We start from the raw sequence: 27,148 nt of genomic DNA on the forward strand, positions 1-27,148 counted from the left end.
TAACTTGTTATTGGTGCTCATGTAGTCATTATTCAGCGTATTGTGCTATTTTATAACATGTACTTGGCAGCGTGAAGCAGATGAGTTGTGTGAGTGAGGCATATGGTGACAGAGGCGCTCTGTGGGTGTCCTTGGTAACGGTCTCTGAAGGCATTCTCCCATGAGTTTCTGTCTCTGCCGTATGTCTCTCAATTCTGTTTTATATCTCTCATTCTCTCTCCATCCCTGCCTGTAACACGTGCGCGCTCTCTCTCTCTCTCTCTCTCTCTCTCTCTCTCTCTCTCTCTCTCTCTCTCTCTCTCTCACACTCACACTCACACTTACACTCACACTCACACACACAAAAGGGATGAGGCAGGGAGTAAGGGGTAGATTATGAAGCAGTGATAAGGGAGGAGAAGTGATACAGTGCCTGGTAATTTATCACTGGCCAATCAGCTCCTATTTAAACCCAGCCTGTAACTTAACAGTCAGAAGCTGATTGGCCAGTGATAAAGTACCTTGCACTTTATCCCTTCTCCTCCCTTATCACTGCTTCATAAATCTACCCCTCAGAACCTCATTTGTGATGTTACCTGCACTGATATGTATTGGTGCTGCTACATTGCTACCAATGTGCAACGGTTTGTTCAGCAAGGTGGCAGCAAATGCAGAACTGCATAAGTCTGTATTGCTGATAGGAGTAAAGTGGAGACGGGATACGGTCATTGGGTCACAACCATGTTGGTCGACACCATTAGGTCGACATAAGTCTAGGTCGACATGGGTTAGGTCGACAGGATCATTAGGTCGACATGGATTAGGTTGACAGTCAAAAGGTCGACATGGTTTTTCTTGTCGACATGTGCCGACAGGCGGTATTTTTTGCCTTACCAGGCGCATACTTCATGCTTCCAGGCGCATATTTACCTGCCCCCCGGGAAGGGTGGACAAGCCTCCTGTATCAGCCCCGGCACCCCCTCCCTCTGCCGGGGCTCAAATACCAGCATTCTTAATTCTTTGGAGAAGGGGAGGGGCTAAAATTATGCAAATCTCATCATTTGGTACCACCCCCTCCCCAAACAGCTACGAATCACGGCATCTACACCGCATCCCCCCCCCCCCCCCCCCCAAGGTGGTACCAGACTGCAAGGTGTATCACACAGGGCCAAAGTGCACCACAGACCCATTAAACACCATTATTACACATGCAGCCACTGGTAAAACTATTCAAATATGTAGGGTTGCTAAAGCTGCATTTCGAGAAGTGTTTCTTAGTTTGCAGAAGGCCATGGACTGGGGACAGTCGCACCAGTGCAGTGTTGGCAGAGATCACAATCACATTTTGTTATGCGGATGTGATCAATATTTTCCACATACTGTAAATTCAAAATAAACATTTTCACGCAAATACTGCTGCCAGGATACAGGCTATGGTAAGAGTCCATCCTGTGATGAGCTGGAAGCAGTGTGATCGCATAAAGCCGACGCCAGGGGGGTGTTGCCAGGGGCAGACGTAGACGCTTCCTCTGTTAAACTTTAAACATGCCATAGGCTGCCATATGGCAATGCCATCTAGAGATGGGATTATCCTATTGGGACCAAGCTTTGTAAATGCAGAAGCTCCTCCAACCCATTGCAACCTATAGGGCTTCAGATTCTGTCAGAAATGGAGGGACTACACAGATAATAGATATATCTGCTGCTAATTCATGCCGACGATCTCTCAAAAATGAGTTTTCAGGGGAATAATCCCAAATATTATTAAAAATTTCGCTTAGTGTGTCCTCAAAATCATTAATGATGTGCACCGCCACACATTGTTAAAGGCCCCAAACCAACGCCCCACCCTGTCCTCATCGTTTTCTGCATTGCATGTGCTTAACATGCTAACAGCAAGGCCAGATAATGGGTTTTTACCACATTTTGATATGCAGCAAAACCCGCACGGCTGGTATTTTGCTCTGGGGGGGTATCGCCAGACCTGTGACCTTCTCCTCCCTGCACTGAAAATCATCTTCTGGGTGCAGGGAGGAGAAGGAGAGCCCGCCTGCAGCAGCATCAAAATAGTCAGGTAAGGGAGGGAGGGGAGAGCCGCCGGGACCGGATACATCTCTGGCTCACCGCAAAGGACAGCTCTTAACGCAAGAGCTGTCCTTTGCCATAATTATATGTCTGCGGTAGCTGGCAATGTGCGGTGGACGAGGGGGAGCGGATGTTAGAGCATCCCGCCCAATGTCACTGAAGATATCATTTACCAATATCGTTCAGTGTGACAGTGCTGCCGATTTGCTTCGAATGTCACAGACCTGCACATACGCAATTCCTTTCCGGCATATGCACAAAGTAACGAACATCGGTACTCTGCAACATGCACCGCAGATTCAACGGGACCTGAATCAGGACATCTGTGCTCCTTCACATTTCCTACTGCCTGCACACTTGAAGTTTACCAAGGTGTCTCCTAAAACTAGAAGGTAGTTACACATCTTATGAATAACCTGGGCAGAATTATGGGGTGCCGGGGTCCCGACAGTCATTTACCCGACGTCGGGATCCCGACTGTTACAACAAAGACAGACAGGTTCCTGGCTATTCTCCCTCATGTGGGTCCACGACCCCCATAGCGGGAGAATAGAATAGGTGGTGACAAAGCCCCTTGTGGGCCCACAAGGGGCTTTGTCGCGCTCGCCATGCTGTCTTAGTCTGTCCAGTCGGGATCCCGATGTCGGGCTAATGACTGTTGGGATCTCGACTGTCTGTCGGAACCCTATACCACACCCGAATAATGTGATGTGCTGTGTGTATCCCAGTGTGCTTTATAAATAACTAAGTCCTCAGTCATACTAATGAATGTGCCCAGGCTGCACTCCCTCCCCTGTCATATCCGCCCCTCCTCTCTGCTCTTTCTCCGGCTCTAAATTTCCCTCTTCTCTTCTCTTGTTTCCATTCACCTTTTCCCCCGAGTATTATTCTAGGCTCATCTCACTCTCATTTCTTTCTGCTGTCAGCAAATCATTATCCAGCCACTCAGGAAATGAAATAAAACACAAACCGCGTCATACAGTCTATGCTATATTAGATTTTCCTCAAATAGATAGATGATTTGGTCTATCTGTAGAATGATGGAAAGACTGGAGAACCGGAGAGCCTGTATCTATGTGTTCTATGTGTATATACAGTATTATAATAACCCCAAGATGTAATGTAGATAGAGAAATGGACTGAAGAAAGGAAGATGGATGCAAGATTGTGAGATATATGTCAGCTGTTTTAGAATTAAAAGCAAAGCAAAAAATAGGATCAACTTTTCCTCTTGGCAAAAACATGTTGCAGGTGGGGCAGATTTAAAATGTGCAAAGGGATTTAGATTTAGGAGGAGCGTATCCAGTGGCGGCTCCAGAGCGAGGGTTGCAGAACAGTCCCAAATTCAAATGGGGAGCCAGTTGCAAATCTTTATTGTATTTTCCCTGCATGCAAAACGAAGAAAAAAATAGATTTTCGCCCCTTGTATTTTTATATTTCAGCATGGTTCACCTGGGTGCAGAGGGCCTTGTAGAAGCGCAGAGCCCTGATTATTGTGTGCATAAAGGGCCTTGCTTTCTTATCCGCACTTCCCCTCTGCCACTGCTTGATTAACAGGCAACAGCATTGAGGGGGGGAGCGGATGGCCTATATTCCCAGAAACTGGGTGGGACTCCTTGGCCATGCAGCCCCAGCTTCCATGGGCCAACTAAGCAAGGAGTTGGAGTTTACTTACAGTAGTTGGCAATTTGGGTGGATCATGATAATTACATTGCTGAGATCACAAGAATATGTAGGAGGCATCTCCTACTGAGACATCTCCTGCAAGTCCCTCCATCAGATCGGAAGGAAATACAATGCTGCTTGCATGCAACACTTCATTTCTGTCCATCTCTGAATCAGGCCCAGAGTTATTTGCTTTTTTTTCCTTACATGGTCACATGTTGTCTTCATCACCTGCATTAGAACAAGTGTCTTATGACTCTTCAGCTAGGGTAATTTTTAATTTGTGGTGCTTATGCTATATAAAAGTTATTATTTATTCAAGTAAACACCCATTTTGGGGGAACCTGTCAATATTAAATATCCTTCAGATGTAACAAAGAGGGACTGATGCTGATATCTCCAGTATGTGCCGCAGTCCCTCTATTGCTGACAGCAACAATAGTCTCCATGGATTTCTATGGGTTGTGCCGTGCTGCTGGATTAACCATGCTGACATCACAATCGATGAGTATGCTGGTAGCGGTAGTGAACGGTGAGGGATGGTTAGATTTGGGCTCTAGTGGGGGGGCTAAGGTTTAGGCTGAAGGGAGAGGAAGGTTAGGCTGCAGGGGTCAGAGTAAGCTTTGTAGGGTCTCCAGAATCTGGGAGGCACCCCTGAACCTATCACAAAATTAAGGATGACTCTGAGAGGCATCCTTCTTGAAATTAATGTAAATGGCAGGTGTTGATCTTCTAAGACAGCGGTTCCCAACCTTTTTTCTCTCACATACCCCTTGTTTCGGCTTTTCATATATGATTACCCCCTCCTTTCAATTTGAAATATCCGATGTACTTACGAGTGGAGTGGAAGTAAGCGGTATGCATGTCCTTATGGGTGTACTTATATTAAGGAGCAGTGGAGGAGTTGTGTCCAGTCAGGAATCAGGTTCCGCTGTATCTGGCCACCCGACTGTGAACTGTCCGCCTCTTCTTCTGCCATTACTTTCGAGTATCCACAACATGTCTGCAGCGTACCCCCAGGGGTACTCCAGCCTTATGTTGGGAACCACTGTTCTAAGACAATGGCCACTTTAAAACATAGGGAAGACTTACATGGAACCTGCCAATGCCCACAGTTTGAACCAGAATAAAGGCCATAGAGTAACCTGTTCAGCGATTAGTTATTATAAAGAGGAATTATCATACAGTAACTGCATCCAAAGCAAGATTTGATTGGCTGATGTGCTTGGTACACACTAGATTACATGCAAACAATATGATGTTGCTCATGGTTTCCCTTGGAACTCCCAGACAAATGATATTGTGCATACACACTGAACGATTTTGTCAGTCGACACTACCAAATTTCTGGATCTCTGCTAGGGGAGTCATGAGGGCCTCCTCCTCTCTACAGGGAGCGCCAAGTGGTGCTGAGAGCAGTAGGTTCCGCGCATGTGCGAACCTCTGCTGCATGGTTGAGTCTGAGAACTTGAGCGGTCAGGCTCCACTGCGCATGGCGCCATTTTTCCAAGATCCTTGCAGCTCCCCATCGTGCCTTCTCTTAGTAACGGGGTTCGGTTTATTTTCAGTGAATCCCCTGCCCGGCTGCCACCACTGTCGCATCTGTAGCTCCTGCTCCCATTAAAAATGTCCCACCCAAAATGGCTGCCTCCACCTTTAGCATCCTTAATAACTGTCTCCTGTGAGGTGATGCCCATTTTGGTAGGGACATTTTCACTGTAAATCCCTGAATCAGGCCCTTAGTAACAATAAAATAAATAGTATGCTCATTTATGTGAACTACATACCTCCTCTAATGGTTGTCTTTGCTTTCCTGTCCAGATGCTCCGGTCTCTGAGCTCCACGACTTGTTCTGTAAGAAGCTGCAACAGTGCTCAGTTATCTTTCATTTTATGGACTGCGTGGCTGACCTCAAAGGAAAGGAGATTAAGAGGGCTGCTCTGAATGAACTTGTTGAGTGTATTGCCACAAACAGGGGAGTCCTCATAGAACCAGTATACCCCGAGGTCATTAAGATGGTGAGTGATGCACATAGGTTGCCTTTATAACATAAGACAAACACCAATGGCACTTGCTGATGACCTTTTTAAATCATGCAAAGTACATTCAATGTAGTATTACTGGAAAGGTTGTTGGGACACCAGAATTGTAGAACAAGGACACAAGGAATGTCACTGCATTATAAATAGCCCAGTCACTGCATTATAAATATTAAGATGTTGTATGATTATGATATTAGAAGCTATATCCGCCTATATATGAAAAACAATACAGCCAGTTACCTTTTATATCCCCTGACCCGTGCCTGGACTATGGGTTTTATCTCATGACTCTTGTGCAGATGCTGTACATTAAGGCTGAGGCCACACATAGCGACCAATCGGGTCTCATTCAGCGCGACCTCCTTGGCTGCAATGAGGGTGTGATTGTCCACACACAGTAGTGTAGCAGGATCCTGCAGAACAGGCTCCAGACACTGCTGACCAGATTTCAAGTGAAACTTGTGAACACATACATATACTGTATGTTTTCACCTTGAAATACGGTCGTCCCGCTGTCCTGTTCTACCACCGCTAATGTGTGGGCGGCCGCATAGGAGCCTGTGCGCAGACTGTGCTGCTATGTGTGGCCCGGCCCTTATGTAACCGTCAACCAAGCTGTAAGGGAGAGGGAACAGTGTGTTCTGGGCAGGGGTGGATTGGCATGCCGGGACCACAGGGCGGTCACTGCTCATCCAAACCTCTTGTCTCTTCAGTGGCAGCACCTTACTATGGGGTGGATGCACTAACATCCGCTGCCCCACTTCGCCGCACATCACTGGCTACCGCATCGAAAATATTCGCATCCATAATAATCGTATATGCACTGAGATATGCGATTATTGTTGCATTAAGAGCTGCCCTTTGCAAAGCAGCCTGCGACATGTCAGCGGGTCCCTTGCAGCTCTCCACCTCCTCCTGTGTCCAGCTGCTTGCTGCGGGGACTCTGCCGGATCCTCCTCCCCTCCTGGAAGGGGAAGTACAGTGCTAGGGAGGAGGTGGTCACTGGTCCGGGCAGCACAGCAGGAGGCTGCCCTGACATCAAGTGAGGAGGAGCGGCGCGGACAGTGCTGGGTGGCAAAGGCTGTGAAAAGAAGCTCATAAGCTTCTATGGGTATCTGCAGCTTTTGATGGCGATACTCCCCGCAGTGGAAACCCGGCGTGCGGGTTTTAGTGCATACGAAAATAATGATAATGGGGGTTTACAGCATTTTCATGTTAGTACATCCCTCCCCCTAACAATATTGGGGGTATGTAAACGCTGTCGAAGTCTTTTATTTGGCGATATGTTTAGTTATATCGCCCGTAAATGTTGTTTTTGATGTCGCATAATCAATGTAATGTTTTCACCACTATCTTTAACACATCAACAGTTTTTGTTTTCATTTCTCTCGCACATTGAAATGTTGTTTTTGCGACTAACCAAGCCGATATGTGCTTGAACTGTCCATCTGTATCTTCACAAACCTATTCAATGTTCACTATTTCAGATGTTTACAACAGCTTACAAACACTTTTACGTCCATTTAATTTAGACAGTTTTGATTGTCGTGACAAGGGTACTTTGCCAAATGTAACTGTAAATTTAGATGTTCATGTTTTTACAGTATATCATGTATTTAGGCGTCTCCTATGTATCCTGCCTCTTTTTTTTTTTTTTGTTAAATTCCCTTCTGGAGCCATTTTATACTTTATCCAATAATATTCCCATTTCTGTCTTGTTTCCCTGATTGGGCTAATTATCCCATGATGCATTGTTGTTTGTTTTTGCCATGTCATGTTTTCCAAACAAATGCGAGTCTGGATCTTCACCTCCACCCTGGTGCTAAGCACGTGCTTATGCCGCTTATGTCGCTTATGTTTTCCAAAAAAACGACTCCAAGTTCTCGAAACTCCACTTCACTCCCAGCCAAATTAAAACTACCTCCTCCAAACTCAAAAAATGGCAGTGTTCCACGCAGTGCAGGCGTTTATGTATTATTATTGTTATTTATTTATTAACAGTTTCTTATATAGCGCACACATATTCCGCAGCACTTTAAAGAGAATGTTTTTTGAACATTCACATCAGTCCCTGCCCCAGTAGAGCTTACAATTTATATTCTTTGCCACAAGTACACGCACACACAGACATTTTTTTTTTTTAGGGTTAATTTTGTTGGGAGCCCATTAACCTACAGCAGTGATTTTCAACCTTTTTACCTTGCGGCACACTAAATAAGACTTTAAAATTGCTAAGGCACACCCTAAGATCCCCACAGGGCAAACACATTGGCCACCACAGGAAAAAAACAAACCTATTGGCCCCACATTAAAATCAATCGCACTGATCCCCACAGGTAACAAAAAAAAAAATACATTGGCCCTTTACATGTAAAGAAGAGACCAGTAAGTAACATTTGAACTGGTGTTGGCTGTAAATGGGTTTGGGCATCTCTAGATGTGGGGGCACACTTGAGAACAGCTCAAGGCACACTAGTGTGCCACGGCACACTGGTTGAAAAACACTGACCTACAGTATATTTTTGGAATGTGGGATTAAACCGGAGCACCCGGAGGAAACCCACGCAAGTAGGTGAGAATATACAATCTCCGCACAGTTAGGGTCTTGGTGGGAATCAAACCTATGACCTCAGTGCTGTGAGGCAGTAATGCTAACCATTTTATTAATTTTGAATTGTAGTACAGATGTGTTTTGGGTAGTACAGATGTGTTTTGGTCCTTCAACACAACATCAATATACTGTAGATCCATTTTCATAGATTTCAGATCAATGGAAATCATTGTACATAACCCCTCAAAAATGTACAATTTAAGGAACTTGTGGAAATTGGCAGCCATGATAGAAATTCCTAACAGTCTCTAAACAATGGCTTTTATATCACCCATCTATAAGAAAAGTATTGATCAGCAATAAAACAAAGAAGTGCCACAAAAATGATTACATTGGTGGCTTACACATCTGTTTGCCTATTTTTCTTACAGATGGTATAATGAAAAAGAGTTTATAAAATTGCCAGTAGAAGTTTTTTAAAGCTGGATCTCACATGTATATGTTTATTGAATATTAGTTTATGACCGGTCTTTGCTTTGGTTTGAGGAATAAGAAGCAGATAAAGATTATTTTATAGCAATTGTGTATTATGTGTTACTTTAACTTTTCTGCTGTAGGGGCAACATTACTCAAATTCTGTTGAGAAAGATGTCAAATAGCACATGATACCCTGTACTCAGACTCCATTTTACGCCAATCCTGATTCAGCCAGCAGTGTGGGCTGTTCGAAATCCATCAATGATGCATATTCCTCTTGGCAGCTTCCTGTTATGTTCCCATCTCTATCTTACTGCATAAGTCAGGCAGAAAGAATAGAGGTACCGCAGCATGGTACACCTCCCACTGCACTCTGACAAATTCTGAAAAGTCTGCGAGTTATATTTTCACATGTAAATGCAGTAGTGAGTGACAGCAACATGTGGCTGCATTCGCATACACCAGGCTCGGTCAACCTGTGGCTCTCAAGCTGTTGTGAAACTACATATCCCCTCATGCACTGCCAGTGTTTTAGCATACCCTAATAGCAATCCTGAGACTGGGCATGCTGGGACTTGTAATTTTACAACAGCTGGAGACGAGCAACAGGTTGGCCAGACCTGGCATACACAATTCCGCCTACCAATGCATACAGTACAAAAGGAGTCTATTTTAGCCGCAAATATTTCATCTCCCCAGATGTATGTAAGAAACTCATAGGTGATTTTTCATTTAAATTGTATTCTGAGAGACAAAATGCTAATTATATGCATGTATGAAGTTAAACCACTAGTCAGACTGCTTTGATGGTTCAAGGGTTAAGCTATTTAGTGGTGTGCTTGGTATGGCCTCATGTTTTTCTATCCTTGGCCATGGCTGTGGAAAGGGTGGTTGTTAAGGTGCCATCTTGGAGTTACAATGTGTGTGCACTCGTGGGAGGGTCGTTTACTTCTGAGGATTTTCCCAATCAACTGCCGCTATGTATTTTGTTAGTTTTCATGTTGGCTTTATACATGGTGGGAAAGAAATCAGCAGATGCTAACCGCCTTAAAGTCTTAGAGAGAGGAAGAGGGTGACAGTGTAAGGTTGGAGGAGGAGTGTAACAGTTACAAAGAGTGGATGACAGGGGAACAAAGTGGGTGACGGGAACAAGCACAATGTCCTGTGTGGTGTGGATAACAGGGGACATGTACCTTGGTGGAGGCAGGAACACAGTGGCCCCTGCTTTGTCTGTGAGAGGCCCCCACCCTTTCGCTTTCCTCAGTATGGCACTCAGTCAGACAAACTCTGACAGTGCCAATTACACCTGTTATGAGCTGCATTTAATCCACAGACAGAAGTAAATAAAAAAACAAATGTACAGCCTGTCTGTTGGTTAGAGGCGGAATGCAGGGGCGGATCCAGAAAAATCTATTTTTAAACCATTCCAGCGCTGCCATGTTGTCCCACAGCACTGCTCCCACCTCTCTCTGCCCCCTAGCACTGCTCCCCTGACCCGTCGTGCCCGCCCCCTAGCACAGCTCCTCTGACCCTGCATGCCCCCCCTCAGAATCAGACCCTCCTTAGCAGCAGCCTGGCTTCAATCAGCTTCAAGTGTAACCCCCACCCCCCATTAATTCCCCCCCGCACAGCTCCTTCCACCCCCCCCCCCCTCCACACATCACTGCTCCTTCCTCCCACCCCAGCACAGCTCATTTAGGCTCCTAGACACATGATCCCCAGCATCTATCCCTGAGCAGGTACTGACAATGAACTCCTGAGTCCTGTATGTCCAGCAGTGGCAGGGTTTAGTCCCTGACTCCCCTAGATGGATGGCGTCCATATGGTTGTTGCTGCTGCAAACTCCTGCACACGTGACCGTGGAGGAGCTCAGCAGCAGCAGCAACTACGCGGACGTCATCCAGTCATGAGCAGAGCTGGATTAAGGCTTTAGGGGGCCCAGAATACTTGAGAGGGGGGCCGTAGGGTATACATTTTAAATTGTGGTATCATCAATTACTAGAAAGAAATTTACAATTGAGTGGTAAATGTATAAGATTCATTCGGACCAATACCTTCTTAAATGGAATAATTAATATTTTTTACAAAAATCATGGCCGGATTAACAATGGGCCTGATGGAGCTACAGCTCCAGGCCCACTCTCCAAATAGGCCCATTTTGTAGATGAGGACTGTGGCTTTCCAACGAGCCCAGCCCCGCGTCGCTAGCACCCCGGGAACCAGAGATACCGCCAGGCAAAGCTGGAACGTTTTCCCCTTAGGATAACATGGGACCCTCTAATTCCAACCCCCACCCGGTTATGACGGCTGCCAGTTCCCCCCCCCCCCTTCCCTGGCATCACAGAAGCTTTGATCTCATTCGAACCCAAATCACTGGGCCTTCAGTCTACCAGGGAGGTCTGTATGGGTCAATTGGTTCCAGAGATATTGCGGGTACACCAATTTTTTTCATTTCATAAATGTAATTTCATGGCTGTTCATGTTCTTTGAGGGCAGATTTCTCTGGACCCAAAAGGCTCAGTTTCATGGGACCAAAATCGTTAGAAGCCCACTTAAAAGCTCTTCAATATGATACTGGTGTCATGTAAATGGGTCAGTTGGTTCTGAAGATATAGCCGGTTAAACAATGTAGCCGGTTAAAGGGGGGGGGGGGAGGTTCTCTCCCTCCACACCAGAAAATGCAGGGTCTAGGCTGGTGTAAAAGGGCCAGACCGGGAACATCCCTGCATGATCCTGGGACCATATTCCCGGATAAAGGGGTATTATTTCAAATAGCCGGGACCAGCAGTGCTCTGAATACAGCCGGGCAGCCCCCGCTCTCTGCCCGGCTGTCAGTGGCTGTCACTTCTGCCCGGCAGTGGCTGTCCCCCAGTTACCGGGAGCATGTATTCCCCTTGGCAATGAGCATGTAACCCCACATGACAATGACCATGGAACTCCTGGCAATGAGCATGTAGGTAAGCAGCACTTATGTAGCATAATTTTGAATAGGCATTATGGTGTTTGACATACTACATAATGGATATTATGGTGTGTGGTTTAAGATGTAATGGGCATTATGGTGTAAATTTTTAATGCGTGCCTTTGGCATGCAATGTCCCTGTTTGTGAAGCATAATGTGTGTATTTTGGCTGAATCCATGTGGAAAAATGTGAATTTTGGCTTAATCTGTGTGGCAGAACGTGAATTTTGGCTCAATCTGTGTGACATAGTGTGAATTTTGGCTCATTCCATGTGGCATAATGTGTAAGAGGCAAGTACAGTATAAGGGGGTTACTATTGTGTTGCATGATATGTATAAGGGGTATATAGTGTGGTAAATTTAGGTCACCAAATCAAAGGTGCTCAAATGTTGTCTACCAAGTTTTGGCTTTCAGTATTTTTTTTTTGACTGGAAAATGCTGCCTCACCCCGCAAGTATCTTAGGACATTGGCGTCCTGCGGGTGCACTTTTGGAGGGCACCTGGCAATATATCTCATACCCAAGAATGAGTTCAGAGTGCGCTAAACCTTAAAAACAAAAACGAAATACGTTCAAAATAGTATTTAATAAAAAAAATGCCCTCTGGGCTTAATAATGTGCATATAGGTTTTTTAGTACAGATTCTGATAAACAAAATAAAAGATCCTCTTATCGAGTGAACAAAATGATCAGTCAAGCAATGTAGTTTCCAATGCATTTCGCCATGTTGTTGACTTCATCAGGGGCAAAAGGGTACATCAGTTGTATAGGATGACCACACAATATTCTTATATGGAATGGGTTCCACAGAAGGATATGATAGTCCTACACACAATAGTCCTTTGGATAATATTGGTAAGTGGGACTGGTAACAGTTTGAGAGATGTCCACCTTCAGTAGATCTTCAAAGTTTAAAGGGGGTTATATTGTTCAGATTGGTGTAGCTGGGCGCTAAGAGGTTCAACTCAGTGGTCCAGTGAGGAAGGTGTGCACAGTTCAACTCCTAAGGCAGCATTCTTAGCGCCCTGGTCATGCCCCCCACATTATTAGGTGCTGGCCACAACCCCTATTATTGCGCATAATAGGCCCTTGATAATTTTCAGCTCCAGGCCCATTTAGGCCTTAGTCTGGAACTGACAAAAATCATTATATATACTGTATAAAGTAAGTAATGTCCAGCCATATAAGATATCTTGAACCGGTGTCCCCAGAACAGAGCTGGTCTGCACAATATAATATCATGTGTGGCCCTCCCATTATCCTCAATCATTTCTCTGACATCAGAATCCCAACGGCTAAATACCCGACAGTCGGGATCCTGACAGTCGAGTCGGAATCACAAAGGGTCTATTTTCCCTCCTGATCCGCCATAGAGGGAGAATAGAACAGGTGGCAACACAGCACGCCACCAAGCCCTCAAGGAGCTTCTATGTGCTCGTCCCCCTGTTGGACTACTGACAGTTGGGATTTTGACCATCAGAAACGCATAGCATGCCCTTTCTAGCAGCCTGACCATAACCCTCCTCCTGGCCTCAGCCTAACCATAACCCTCCCTGCTATTGCCTAACCTTACCTCCTGCACCCTAAACCCAACGCCCCTGCCCTACAGCCTAACTGTACAGTAACTTCTAAGTGCCTGAATATAACGCCCTTTCCTACCACCAACCGTAAATTCCACCACTAGTGCCTAATCCTATCTCTTTAACCCGCACCTCATACTCCTTGATCGGGATGCCAGCTGCCGGAATTCCGGCGTCGGCTCCTACTAGATTGTAAGCTCCTCCGAGTAGGGCCCTCTTCCCTCCTGTTGTCAAAGCCCACTTCTCTTCACATTTCACTCACAGCTCTCCTTTACTCCAACACTCAGTGACCATCTTCATACTCATCTCCATCATTGGCCTCAAGCCTCTAGTTGTATGTTGATTGGGTCCTCACTACTTACATTTAAGCTGTAATGTGTATTGAACTGTGGTGCTCTTTATTTGTACTGTATTTTTGTTATTTATTCAATGTTATGCCAAGTTTTGTCTCCCTGTATTGTTCCTTTGTACGGCGCTGCGAAACACTTGTGGCGCCTTATAAATAAAATTATAATAATAATAATAATTTAAACTGGATTAAGAGTCTCATGGGCCTGAAGCTGAAAATATTTAAGGGCCTATTATGAGAAGTGGAGGACGTGAGGCCAGTGACATGTAGAACCCATACACTGTACACCACAATGTCTAGCTACAGTAAGTATATAACACGTACAAAAATTGCATAAATGTGTAAAATAGGAATGCAATTTTAATACTTCTGATTTATGGCCCACTATGTCACCATCTGGAGATTATTATGTTGTCATGGTGATGGGCCTGGAGCTGCAGCTCCTTTCCGCCCCATTGTTAATCTGGCCCCGCACCCTTGTGAGCTTGGGTGGCGTATACGCTGATCAGCAATGTTTATACAGCAGTATGTTGTTGCTCTATATGGGCCTTATTCTAGTTCACTCTTTCTGACAAAATCCTTCTTAGATGGACAAAACCATGTGCACTGCAGGTGGGGCAGATGTTACTTGTGCAGAGATATTAGATTTGAACATGCTAAGAGAGCGACGAGAGAGAGAGGAGAACAGAACAGAGAGAGGGTGGGAATGGGATTAACAATAAGCCCTGGTGTTTAAATACACAGGCCCACCTTGGCGCTAAAGGCGCGCTCCGGAAAAGGGGGTGTGGACACTCAAAAGGGGGCATGTTCTTGAGTGTAGTGTACAACACCATATACAACTTCTACACATTATGCAACAAAATACTAGACCTCATTATACTTGCCCCTTACACATAATGCCAAATGGAATGAGCCCAAATTCACATAAAGCCACATGGATTGAGCCAAAATTAACAATATGCTTCATAAACAGGGACATTGCGTGCACTAAAGTAAGGGCCAGGTCCCTCAGGCAGTGTGACCCACCCTCCTCTCTCCACGCATTGATCCAACTTTGCCCAAAATGGTCTGCGGGATGGGCAGGGGATAACTTATTGCTGGTTCTGGCATCAGTGGGCTCCTTATACCCCTTTCACACTTGCAAAAATATCCCGGGTTTTTGCACATGAACGTGCATCAACCCGGGATTTAGCTCAGTGTGAAAGGGTCTTGAAAGAATATCCCGTGATGAGCATTCCGGGATTTCTACCCAGGTCCTGACCTGGGTAGATTCTGGAATCGACACGGGATGCGGTCAGTGTGAATGGTCCCGTACCCGGGATCGGGTACACGGGACTTTAAAAAAGCTGCTGATTGGAGATTTCTTGGGCTCTCAAATGCTGATGTCATCTTTCAGAGCCCTGGAGTCCATTTCTAATGACATGCTTATGTATTTGCAAGGATTTCCCGGGATCAATATGAATGGGGCTGTCCCGGTTGGACCCCAGGTCTGAGTGCAGTGTGAAAGGGTAAAAGGTTTTGTCTTTTGGATGAAGTAAAACTCCACCAAAAGTACAAAGTCCTGGCGCTTACTAGATAGTATGAAAAGGAGTATATATTGAGATTACTCTTCAACCAGCTGCAGCATGCATCAGATGAGTTCCCCTGAGCTCACAAAAAGGATAGACAAGAAATGCAACAGAGGGCGGTATTCAATGTGAATACCTGTGAGGTGCAGCGAATACTTTTTAGGATTCGCTGCACATTCGCCACGTTCCGGAGCCTGCGGGCTCCGGTATTCAACGTGTCAGGGGCTCGCTGCCCCTGACTGGCGAATATGAGCTCCTGCGGCGTATGCCGCAGGGAGCCTGAGGACGGTGCCAGGCAGAGAGATGGAAGTCTCTCTGCCTGCCCCAGAACGTTTGTGGGGGGCAGGTGGGCTCCCCGGGTGCCAGGCAGCACAGGCTGCCCCCCGGGGGTGCCAGCAGGGGAGTGTATATTCACTATACCCGATCGTAACATCGGGTGCAGTGAATATATGAATATGTAATGAGCGGCTTGGCTCCGGCGCCCCCTGCTGGCTGCTGTGTAAAAAAAAAAAATATTTTTTTTTTTCAAATTAAATATATATTCATGTGCTTACAGCACATGAATAAAAATAGCATGCCCCTCCTCAGAATAAAATTCCTGATTTTTTTACACCAAATGTAAAAAACAAAAGACTTTATTTTAAAAGTTCACATTCCACTTCTCCATAAAAAGATAGCGATTGCTACTCGGTGAATCATGGCGAAAAAACCTTCAAATGTATTCGCCATGTGGTCATTGAATAGGGTGATTCACCGTTTTTGTCAAAAATTCGCCAAACAGCACAAATTCGCCATAAAAACATGGCGAATCAGGCTCATTGAATACCGCCCAGAGTGATGCTTTACGCTGCTGGTTTAGTCTATTGCTAAATGTATCTGCTGAATAAAAATAGAACTGGACACACTGCTTAAATTGTAACAATTTTATAATGTTAAAAAGATATATCACACAATATAATGTACACATACAGTACATAATCATGAAAAATACAATAAAAATAAAAAATAATAAAAAATGCGTAGAAAAATACACAATTAGTAGGAGTAATCAATCTATATAGAGTGATATTACGAGTATGGGGTCTCCAATTAATAGGATAAGGGGTAATACCGGCAATACTGACAGTTCAATGTCTAGTAATAAGGGCTGCACATTCAGACATTGAGATGACAAGGAGTAATATATCACGATGGTGAAGAAAGCCAATCCTTTTAGCATGTGAGCATAACACGCATATAATGAGTTGGAGGCAGTCTGTTAGCGCTGTAGGCACTGTTTGTAGAAGTATTATCCTTTTAAGGTGGAAATAGGGAGCATAAGAAGTAGTAGATTGCTCACCTAGTATGTGCGGTATCCAGTCCTTAGCAGGCACAGATGATTGGCCCTTATTCTGATCGGTGCGGCCGGATCCGATTATGCGGCCAGGACCGTGCGTGCGAAACCCCGCCTTCCATACGGATCGCCAACTCCGTCCGTACGCGGTAAGAAGCTGGCCGAACGGACCGCACTTGTATTTTTCACGGAATACGCCTCCTCCATCTAAGGGAACCTCCCCCATCATTCGATGGTCGCAGACCATCGAATGCAGGACCGAGTGCTCCACCAGCTCCCGCAACCTCAGACCACACGGACATTTTTCCGTGCAAAAGCTGGGATCTGGGCGGGCAGCTGACATCCGGCGATGTCATATGTCCGCCCCCTACACGTGCGTCACGGCCGCATTACCATGCGTACGCCCAGCGTTTTCATGGGAACGCCCATGAAACGCGGGGCGTATGCATATGGTAATGAGCCCAAATAGCCCTTCACGCCCCTCTCCACCCCCTGTTCGGAGTGTTCACATATCATGCAGGATTTGGCCTTACGCCCCGCTCGCACATGCGCAGAGACGCCTCTGCACATGCGCAGACACAAAACATCGGCGGGCCGAACGCACGCGGATATATCCGCACCGACCAGAATAAGGGCCATTGTTCGGCTGTTGGTGGAAAGGAGCCGGTAAATGGATTTATGCTGCGCTGGTACAGAGTGTCCAGTCGTGTTAGCCGGGCAGTACATGATGTCTGTACTGTTAGTCTGTGAGCCGGCAGCCGCTCCAATTTAGGGCGCAGTAGGTAGCGTGTAGCGTGGTCCGGCTAAGTCTCGTCGGACATTCAGGAGACCCCTGAGGAGACCTCAGCAATCTACCGTGGGGTCTCCTGATTGTCCGACGAGACAAGCTAAGGACTGGATACCGCACATACTAGGTGAGCAATCTACTACTTCTTATGCTCCCTATTTCCACCTTAAAAGGATAATACTTCTACAAACAGTGCCTACAGCGCTAACAGACTGCCTCCAACTCATTATATGCGTGTTATGCTCACATGCTAAAAGGATTGGCTTTCTTCACCATCGTAATATATTACTCCTTGTCATCTCAATGTCTGAATGTGCGGCCCTTATTACTAGACATTGAACTGTCAGTATGGCCGGTATTACCCCTTAGCCTATTAATTGGAGACCCGATACTCGTAATATCACTCTATATAGATTGATTACTCCTACTAATTATTATTAGTATTTTTCTACGCATTTTTTATAATTTTTTCTTTTTATTGTATTTTTCATGATTATGTATGTGTACATTATATTGTGTGATATATCATTTTAACATTATAAAATTGTTACAATTTAAGCAGTGTGTCCAGTTCTATTTTTACTCAGCAGATACATCTAGCAATAGACTAAACCAGCAGCGCAAAGCATCACATTGTTGCATTTGTAGTGTGAAAGGGTACATTCCTGGGTAGTGTCCTGGGAAGCATCCGGGAACACATTCCTGGGTATGACCCGGCTCTGCGAGTGTGAAAGGGGTATTAGTCCTCAGGGGCCTTGGTGCACTGCTTCTGCTGTGCCAATCGAAGTTCTGCCTCTGTACATGACTAGATTCCCTTACTTTCCTTTTTGTTTTAAGAGTTGGAGACTCCTTTTCTGCTTTGACAGATGTCCGTACTATCCCAGCCAAGTACTGCGATCTGTAGATGAAGGACTATTAGCAGTACCTAGAATCTCTCATAATTTGATTGGGGGTCGAGTTTTTAGCCATGCGGGTCCAACTCCATGGAACTCCCATCCCCACACAGTTTGACATGCCCCCACTCTAGAATCCTTCAAAAACAGACTTCCCTGTTTTCTTAAGCATTTTTATAACTACCTAAAGTATCTCCATGCTCTACTATGTAGTTAATGAAAAGCTTTTCTGTACTTCATTGTTCCTGTACTGTATTACATTCATTCTATCTGTTAAGCACCTTGAGTCCTATTAGAGAAAGAGCGCTATATAAATAAAATAAATAATAATAATTTTTATTATTGTCCCTGGAAGTTAAAGAAGCCAGAAATACAGGTTTGTGTTTTATAATGGCCCTTATTCAGATCTGATCGCAGTACAAATTTGTTTTCAAACTGGACAAACCCATGTGCACTGAAGGTGGGGCAGATGTAACGTGTATAGAGAGAGTTAGATTTATGTGAGTTATTTTGTTTCTGTGCAGGGTAAATACTGGCTGCATTATTTTTACACTGCAATATAGATATCAGTTTCAACACACCCCATCCAAATTTACAGATCTGCCCCACCTGCAGTGCACATGGATCTGAATAAGAACCATTATGGGGCCAGATGCACTAAGCTTCAAAAGTGATTCAAATGGTGAGTGATAAACAACCAACCAATCAGCTCCTGTCTGACATTTTTCAAACCCAGCCTGTAACATGGCTGGTAGGAGCTGATTGGCTGGTTGTTTATCACTCTCGATTTTTATCACTTTTGAAGCTTAGTGCATCTGGTCCATGAACTGTAATTTCAGCTCTCGCATTATGAGCACAACACAATGCCATTGCAATTCCATTTACATTCCTTAATAAAAAAAAGTAATTTATCAGTTAAATTGCATTTTCTCTTAAGTGGGTGGCATTCTTAAATAATTATAACTTAGAACATGGTGGGAGATGCATAAAGCAGTAAAAAGAGTGGATAAATGAGCCAATGGAAACCAATCACCTGCTACATATAATTTTATAGAATGCACTTGATAAACATTACTTCAAGATTGGTTGGTTGTCATTGGCAACACTGGCACGTGTTTCCACTATTTATCACTGCCTTATACATCTTCCCCTGTGTGCTTGAACACAAAACAGGATTTATTATTAATAATGGCGATCAAAACATATTATAATAAAAAAATATATGTATTTCTCCTTTATTGCAGGGTAAGATATGTCTTTTGTAGAGTGTTCTGGGTGTTGTGGTGTGCTCAGAACCGACCTTTACCAATTTGATGCCCAGCAGCACAGATCACAGCAGCAGCCAGCAACACCAATCACCCCTCACCCATAGTAATCCTCATCCACAGACTATGATAGACATTTTGGTGCCCTGTGCCAGTAAGAGCATTGGTGCCCCACCACCATATTTTAAATAGGGATAGCATGTGTCATTCAGGTCAGGTGCCCTGCAAATCACCACCAGCCATAGGACTGCCGCACTGCTACCCACTCTTGGCTGCCCATGTGATCTGAGTTCTGATCGCAGATGCGGTAGCAACAGTCTCTGGCACAGAAACAAGTCTGCATACAGCAAGTGCCATACCACAAATGTGCACCTGTCCTAGGCCCTCAGGCATTACAAATACCCTAGGCATTTGCCTAGTTTGACTATGCCTAGTGCTGGCTCTTGGTGTGCTGGGTGGTTGTGGAGCCTCTTGATGATCGTTGTGCCTCATGATTTAGGTGGCGGCCTCCTCTAGCATCCTCAAAAACAATCTGCTGTTAGGGGCAGCCATTTTGTGATTTTCATTAGCAGGAGCCAGCCAGGAGGAGCGCCAGGACCGCAGACAAGTAGATCTGCGGGTCCCGGTGATGCTGGGGTAAGACAGGGTTGGGGGGATTTATTTTATGGGGGTATTGGCGAAATTTTTGGCGGGGGGGGGGCGCACATTATATAGTTACACCACTGGATACATGGGTACGAGCAGTTGAGCGTACACACTGAACAATATGGCTGATATATCAGCCAAAATATCGCTTATTGTGTCCCCGGCCTGAGGAGTGTTTGCACTCTGTTAGCAATCCCAGTTCACGTGGCTAAAAATCCTTGCCAAATTTTTGACAAGTCAGAAGTAGGTCTCATCTTTACTAATTATTTTCACCTTGAATGAACTCCGTTATCCACTCAAGTGACTGGTAAGGTATGTTGCAGATATATAATTTATGTGCATATGAAGCAAGTACGCTAACAAGGGTTTATAATCCAAGTACAACAGCACAAAAAAAGACCTATCTGTCCTTCCAGACTCAAAAGAACTCTGCATTGAGTAAAACACATCAAAGTGTCCAGTCATGCAGTTCTTAATGTAACATTACAGTCTGAGGAGAATAGTGATTACATCCCTCCCAACATTATCATTGTTCCAACAGGGACTACTTCTGAAAAGAGGGCGTGGTCTTGGCAAAAGGGGCATGGCTTTGTTCGATGATGTTCCGGCAATTCACGCAGAATTATTCTGTTCACTCTGGGCCTGATAAAGTGCTGATATGCAGGCCTCCCATCTGTAAAGGTTTTGGAGGTGCAGCCCTGCTTTTCGGGCAGTGGAAGCAGCATAGATGCTAGGATACGGTAATGCAGCAGGAGGCATCTGGTACAAGTACATACCTGTGTAATCCCCTGCTGAGCCTGCGGATGCAGCATCGGAACACTGGCAATCCCATTGAGGCTACACAGACCCTCCGCTGCGACTCCGTCGCTGAGAAAACTATCATAAGATGGAGCCCCAGCCTCCTGGCAACCATTGATTGTCATAGCACTGATGGCCATCCCTATATATATATATATATATATATATATATATATATATATATATATATATATATATATATATATATAATAGAGGAAGAACCGGCACTCGCATCCAGCAAAGCCTCAGCAACCGGGGTGCCTTCCAAGTCCAGAGTATGGAGGATAATAGCGGGGTGCCTCCGCTACACCCCGCTATATATATATATATATATATATATATATATATATATATATATATATATATATATATATATACTCCCGAATAAATTTCTTGACACCTGTCTTACATTAAGTCACATTTATTACTATTTATTTTGGTACTTGTGTATTATAGCGGCGCCCATCGCATCGTATACCATAAGGCATACGATGGTATGCGATGCGATATTGCGCGATTTTGTACAATGGCATACAATTTTAAAATTGTATGACATTGTATATGGCATAGAATGCCATACAATGCGATGGGATGCGATTATAAATTGTATAAGCACCCTAATGGGTGCTTACAATGTTAAATGCACCCTAATGGTTGCTTACAATATTAAATGCACCCCCACGCCACCCTCCACTATAAACGTGAACCCGAAGCGTGGCGAGCGCAGCGAGCCCACGAGGGGCGGCGGTACGCGTCCTACGACCTTTTCATACCCCCACTATCCACGTCGGCGTGGAGTTGATTTCATATAGTGTGACGAGTGCAGCGAGCCACCGAGCCCGAAGCATGGCGAGCCCCGCGAGGGGACGCGCATAACTTCACAGGTATACGCGTCCGCTCGCCACACTTCGGGCTTGGTGGCTCGCTGCACTCGCCACACTATATAAAATCAACTCCACGCCGACGTGGATAGTGGGGGTATGAAAAGGTCGTAGGACGCGTACCGCCGCCCCTCGCGGGCTCGCTGCACTCACCACGCTTCGGGTTCACGTTTATAGTGGGGGGGTGGCGTGGGGGTGCATTTTACATTGTACGCACCCATTAGGGTGCTTAAAATCACCCAATAGGGTGCTTGTACAATTTTTAATCGAATAGTCGTGTAAAATCGCATCGCATCACATGCCATCGGTTGTATGGCATACGATGCGATGCGATAAAAACATTGCACGACCAACATCGGGGGCGCCGCTATAATACACAAATACCTTTATTTTAAATTACACATTTCTTAGCAGTCACGCCCAGGTTTAGAACCCAGGAGGCTGATACCTTACTGATAAAGCTATTTGCCCCTGCATACTGAGCCTGCAGATTCTAACTACTGTATATGAAGCTGCTTACAGCTAGAAGTCAGAATAGATATAATTCTTAAGCTTCTTGTGCAATAGGTCAGGGGTTCTAATACTGAGTGCCACATGGTGGCTTGTGACTCCATTGCCTCCCAGACGTTGGATATATTTTCTGGGTTCGGGACCCCACAACCCAGTTTCTTCGGAGATCCACTAGTCTAAAGGTGGCCATACACTACTCCAACTTCTCAGTAGTGTACCCCCTTTGAGCAGCCCCTGGAATTTTACGGGGTGGCAGGATCGCATACGGTCGTTTTCGCATGTGATATTTTGCATGCGATCCCAGCAAGTGCTGCCGGAGGCTGTCTGAACTGACAGATCCTGTGTGCAGCACTTGCAATCTAGATGCTTCAATCTGAAGTACACGGACAATGCATTGGATTGGTTAGGACTCGGAGCAAACCAATGTAGAATAGGCGCTGGTTTCCTGTTCACTCAATAGTATAACTGTCTAATTGGCTCATATATGTTGAATATGAAAAGGAAACAAATGGACATTAATTAGTTGAAATCTGTGTGTGTGTGTATTGCACAAGAAGATAGTAGAGGGGCCAATTGAACCCAAAGAAAGAACTCCCAAACAAATTTCGTACCCTCACTCACACAGAGAGATGGGTGTACATACACATCAAGGTATCTTTAAGCTTGAGGAACACCTCCGTGTGTAGTAGATGGTAAAGATAAGTTCGTACCGTACTCACATGTACAATCACAGCGGTAATCCTATAAAGGTATCTTTAGGTCCCAAAATGAGGGTGGGGTTACACCAAGTGCCTCCTAGGAGTCCTTTATATGAATGAATGGATCTTCTATAAGGAGAGGCGTCAGTGGAGTCACCAGGCTGCTGCACCTTTTTGTTTATTGAATGCATTGGATTGGAGTGGATCTAAAATACATGCGATTTGCCCAACTTAACCCGATTTCATGGCCACATGTGTCGGAATCGGGTGAAATTCGGCAAAATCACAGAAGTGTATGACCACCTTTAATCTGACCCTGGAAAGCACACACCTAATTGACTTCCTCAAAATGTATCTTTCCTCAGGACAAGACAATGTTTTCGTTGTAGTGAAGGTGACTGTTGTGATTTAGGATTGCTGCCCCTGTGCCAAGACATATAAACCATACTGCACAAATGTGTTTAAATGTTAAGAGGTGTACAAACGGTGCAATTGCCTTGCTATTCAATCCTGGTTCAATCGGGTTCGAATCGCATGGCAAAGCAAACACATCAGATTTGGACCACAGATCTGTACTATATAGGGGTGTATTCACTGTTGGTCGTTAGGTCCATTCTGTCTAAAACAGCATATTTTACGCCTGAAAAAAAAGTCTAGATGAATTGTAGTATTCACTATCATTTTTTCTAGACAGTCTAAAGCATTTCACCTGTCAACTCTTTTCGTTTGCCTCGCCTGTCTAAATGAGTCATTTGGACTTTTTGTTTCACTTTGTCTAAACTCAGCCATGATAATCTGATTTAGCCTATTCAGTGTCTGATTGTCTAAATGGATTCTACAGTTTTCAGGCAGGCTTTAGACAAAGTGAACTAGACAATTTCTTCTGTCGGGACTAGTCTACAAAACATAAAATATTATTTAATTTATGTAGTTTTTTTAATTAATCAATGTAATTTATTGTCATTTTGCTTATAAATATATTATGTATGTTTATTATTGTCTATATGAATACATTTAGATTTTTTTCATTTTTTTTTTTACTCTACCCATGTAGCATTGTGTTTTACTGCAGTGTTGTACCCATGTGATGTTTTTACCCAAGATTCTGTTATCCCTCACTCCCATTTTGAGACTGTCAACCTTTTACGTAACCACCATGCCGACCTAACCACCTGTCATCCTAATGACCATGTCGACCTTCCACCATGTCGACCTAATGACCCTGTCGACCCTCCACCTGTCAACCTAACCCCCATGGTCTACCTAACCATGTCGACCTTCCACCATGTCAACCTTCCACCATGTCGACCTAATCCACATGTCAACCTAATCCACCTGTCAACCTAACCCCCATGGTCAACCTAATGACCCCGTCAACCTTCCACCTATCGACCTAACCACCATGCCGACCTAATGACCATGTCGGCCTTCCACGCGTCGACTGTCAACCTAACCCCCATGGTCGACCTAACCATGTCGACCTTCCACCATGTCAACCTTCCACCATGTCGACCTAATCCACATGTCAACCTAACCCCCATGGTCAACCTAATGACCCCGTCAACCTTCCACCTATCGACCTAACCACCATGCCGACCTAATGACCATGTCGGCCTTCCACACGTCGACCGTCCACCATGTCGACCTAATGACCCTGTCGACCCTCCACCTGTCAACCTAACCCCCATGGTCAACCTAACCATGTCGACCTTCCACCATGTCAACCTTCCACCATGTCGACCTAATCCACATGTCAACCTCACCCCCATGGTCAACCTAACCCCCATGGTCAACCTAACCCCCATGGTCAACCTAATGACCCCATCAACCTTCCACCTATCGACCTAACCACCATGCCGACTTAATGACCATGTCGGCCTTCCCACGCGTCGACCGTCCACCATGTCGACCTAATGACCCTGTCGACCCTCCACCTGTCAACCTAACCCCCATGGTCGACCTAACCATGTCGACCTTCCACCATGTCAACCTTCCCCCATGTCAACCTAATCCACATGTCAACAAAATCAGGTGCAGGTGGTCAGCAGGGGGGGGGGGGTGTGAAGGAGGCCAGCAGGGGGGGTGAAGGGGGCCATCAGGGTGGGGGGGGGATGAAGGAGGCCAGCAAACAGGGGGGGGGGGTGAAGGAGGCAAGCGGGGAGGGGGGGGGGTAGGCAGAGTACACAGATACAAGGGGAGGGAGCATACAGGCGGGCACTCCAGGAGGCATCCATGCCGAGATCGCGGCTGGGCTATCACAACCCCATATCACCTCCGTCCCCATCCACCCACCATGCAATGCCCGCTCTGCATCTAGTAATCCCCCACCTGCCCTGCAGCTTCTAATCCCCCGCAAGGTGTCTGCCCGCTGACCGGCTGCGCACAGCGTGCGGGCACTTCAGGTGGCTGAGATCGCGGCTGTGCTGTCCTCCTGCTGTCCGCCCACAGCGTCTACAATCCCCCGTGAGCTTTCCTCCTGCTGTCCGCCCGCTGCCCGGCGGTGGCAGCCAGGCAGACAGCCGCCGGGCAGCGGGCGGACAGCAGGAGGAAAGCTCACGGGGGGATTGTAGACGCTGTGGGCGGACAGCAGGAGGACAGCACAGCCGCGATCTCAGCCACCTGAAGTGCCCGCACGCTGTGCGCAGCCGGTCAGCGGGCAGACACCTTGCGGGGGATTAGAAGCTGCAGGGCAGGTGGGGGATTACTAGATGCAGAGCGGGCATTGCATGGTGGGTGGATGGGGACGGAGGTGATATGGGATTGTGATAGCACAGCCGCGATCTCGGCATGGATGCCTCCTGGAGTGCCTGCCCGCTGAGCGGCAGCCAGTCAGTGGGCAGACACCTTGCAGAGGGGGATTAGTAGATGCAGGGCGGGTGGGGGATTACTAGATTCAGCGGCATTGCATGGTGGCTGGACGGGAACGGAGGCGGTTGTACCCGGAGACCCAGCAGGGAGGGTGGGATGGAGGGATTGGTGTTAATTGAACTCCCCTGCATGTGCATGAAAAGAAGCAGGGGAGTTAGAAGAAAATAAAAGTTTACATTCACAATAGCACCTCTCCAAAAAAGCAAATGGAGAGTGTGTGTGTGTGTGTGTGTGTGTGTGTGTGTGTGACTGTCCAGGCCTGCAGGCGAATTGGACATGCCCCCTTTCGCCTCATTGGTTTTTAACGCCAGGAGGTGTTCTGAACTGATTTCACCCTGAATACACTAAATGGTGAAAGGGTGAAACACAATTCGCCTGTCTAGCTGATGTAAAAGCTAGAACAGGCGGAACTACATCAGCTAACGACGGACCCTGAATATGCCCCATAGTCTTCCATTTTTCTATTCGTTGTGGATGCTGCGCATTGGGATCAAATGTTGTTCTATTTCCTTTCAAATGTTGATTCGATTTCGAACTGAATAGAAAAATAGACCACATTGAACCGTGTGTACAAAGCATTAGTTATGGGAGGGGTTTCTGAAAATAGCTTTCCCGCAAATAAAATATCAGCTTCCTCTTCAAATGTGCCAAGTGCTGTTGTGTACTTTTGATGAGTATTTATAACAGTTTGCATTCATTATTACACTCTTCCTGCTGTACAGTTTTTAAAACAGGTTGAAAGAAACCATGTAGTAACAGAAACAGATTACGAGGCACCCATCTAGAGATGGTTTCCGGCCAATAGAACAACAGTGCCTAAGTGGCTGTCAAAAGTTCGACACCATATGGCCAACATGCACAAAATGTCGAAATGGCAGATGGGCTCCTTGAAGCAACCTCTAACCCTGTAGAGTTTATAGTGTGCGTCCCAGTCCGAGGGGTGTCTATGACAGCTGTCACCAGGGAGACGAGGAGGGAGAGCTAACAGCCTCTCCATGTGGTCCTGGCTATTCCCATTTTTACCTCATCACTGAGCCATACAGGGGGGCTATAATCTTTCTCTGCCTGGCGGCAGGTCATCAGACTGTCAGTGATTGACAGTCTGATGCCGGGAGGAGGCTGCAATGTATGAGGCCACGGTTGCGGGGAGGGACATGGGACGAGATCTGGATCTCTATCAGAGGATGGAGATTTCCAGGCCTCTTGCTTAGA

At 45.8% G+C, this 27,148-nt stretch overlaps 1 protein-coding gene across 4 annotated transcripts in view; it reads left to right on the top strand.

Moving 5' to 3' along the window:
* PPP2R5B (protein phosphatase 2 regulatory subunit B'beta) overlaps positions 1–27,148 on the top strand; it is a 78,490-nt gene that overhangs the window by 6,568 nt on the left and 44,774 nt on the right. For all 4 annotated transcript variants that reach the window (XM_083165125.1, XM_083165126.1, XM_083165127.1 and 1 more), the window contains exon 3: positions 5,551–5,747. In XM_083165125.1, the coding sequence (XP_083021251.1) occupies positions 5,551–5,747 (197 nt within the window). The remainder of the gene's footprint in view (positions 1–5,550; positions 5,748–27,148) is intronic.

Source organism: Crinia signifera, chromosome 11 (genome assembly GCF_055691185.1).
Source record: "Crinia signifera chromosome 11, ASM5569118v1, whole genome shotgun sequence".
In the NCBI taxonomy this organism is placed as follows: domain Eukaryota; kingdom Metazoa; phylum Chordata; class Amphibia; order Anura; family Myobatrachidae; genus Crinia; species Crinia signifera.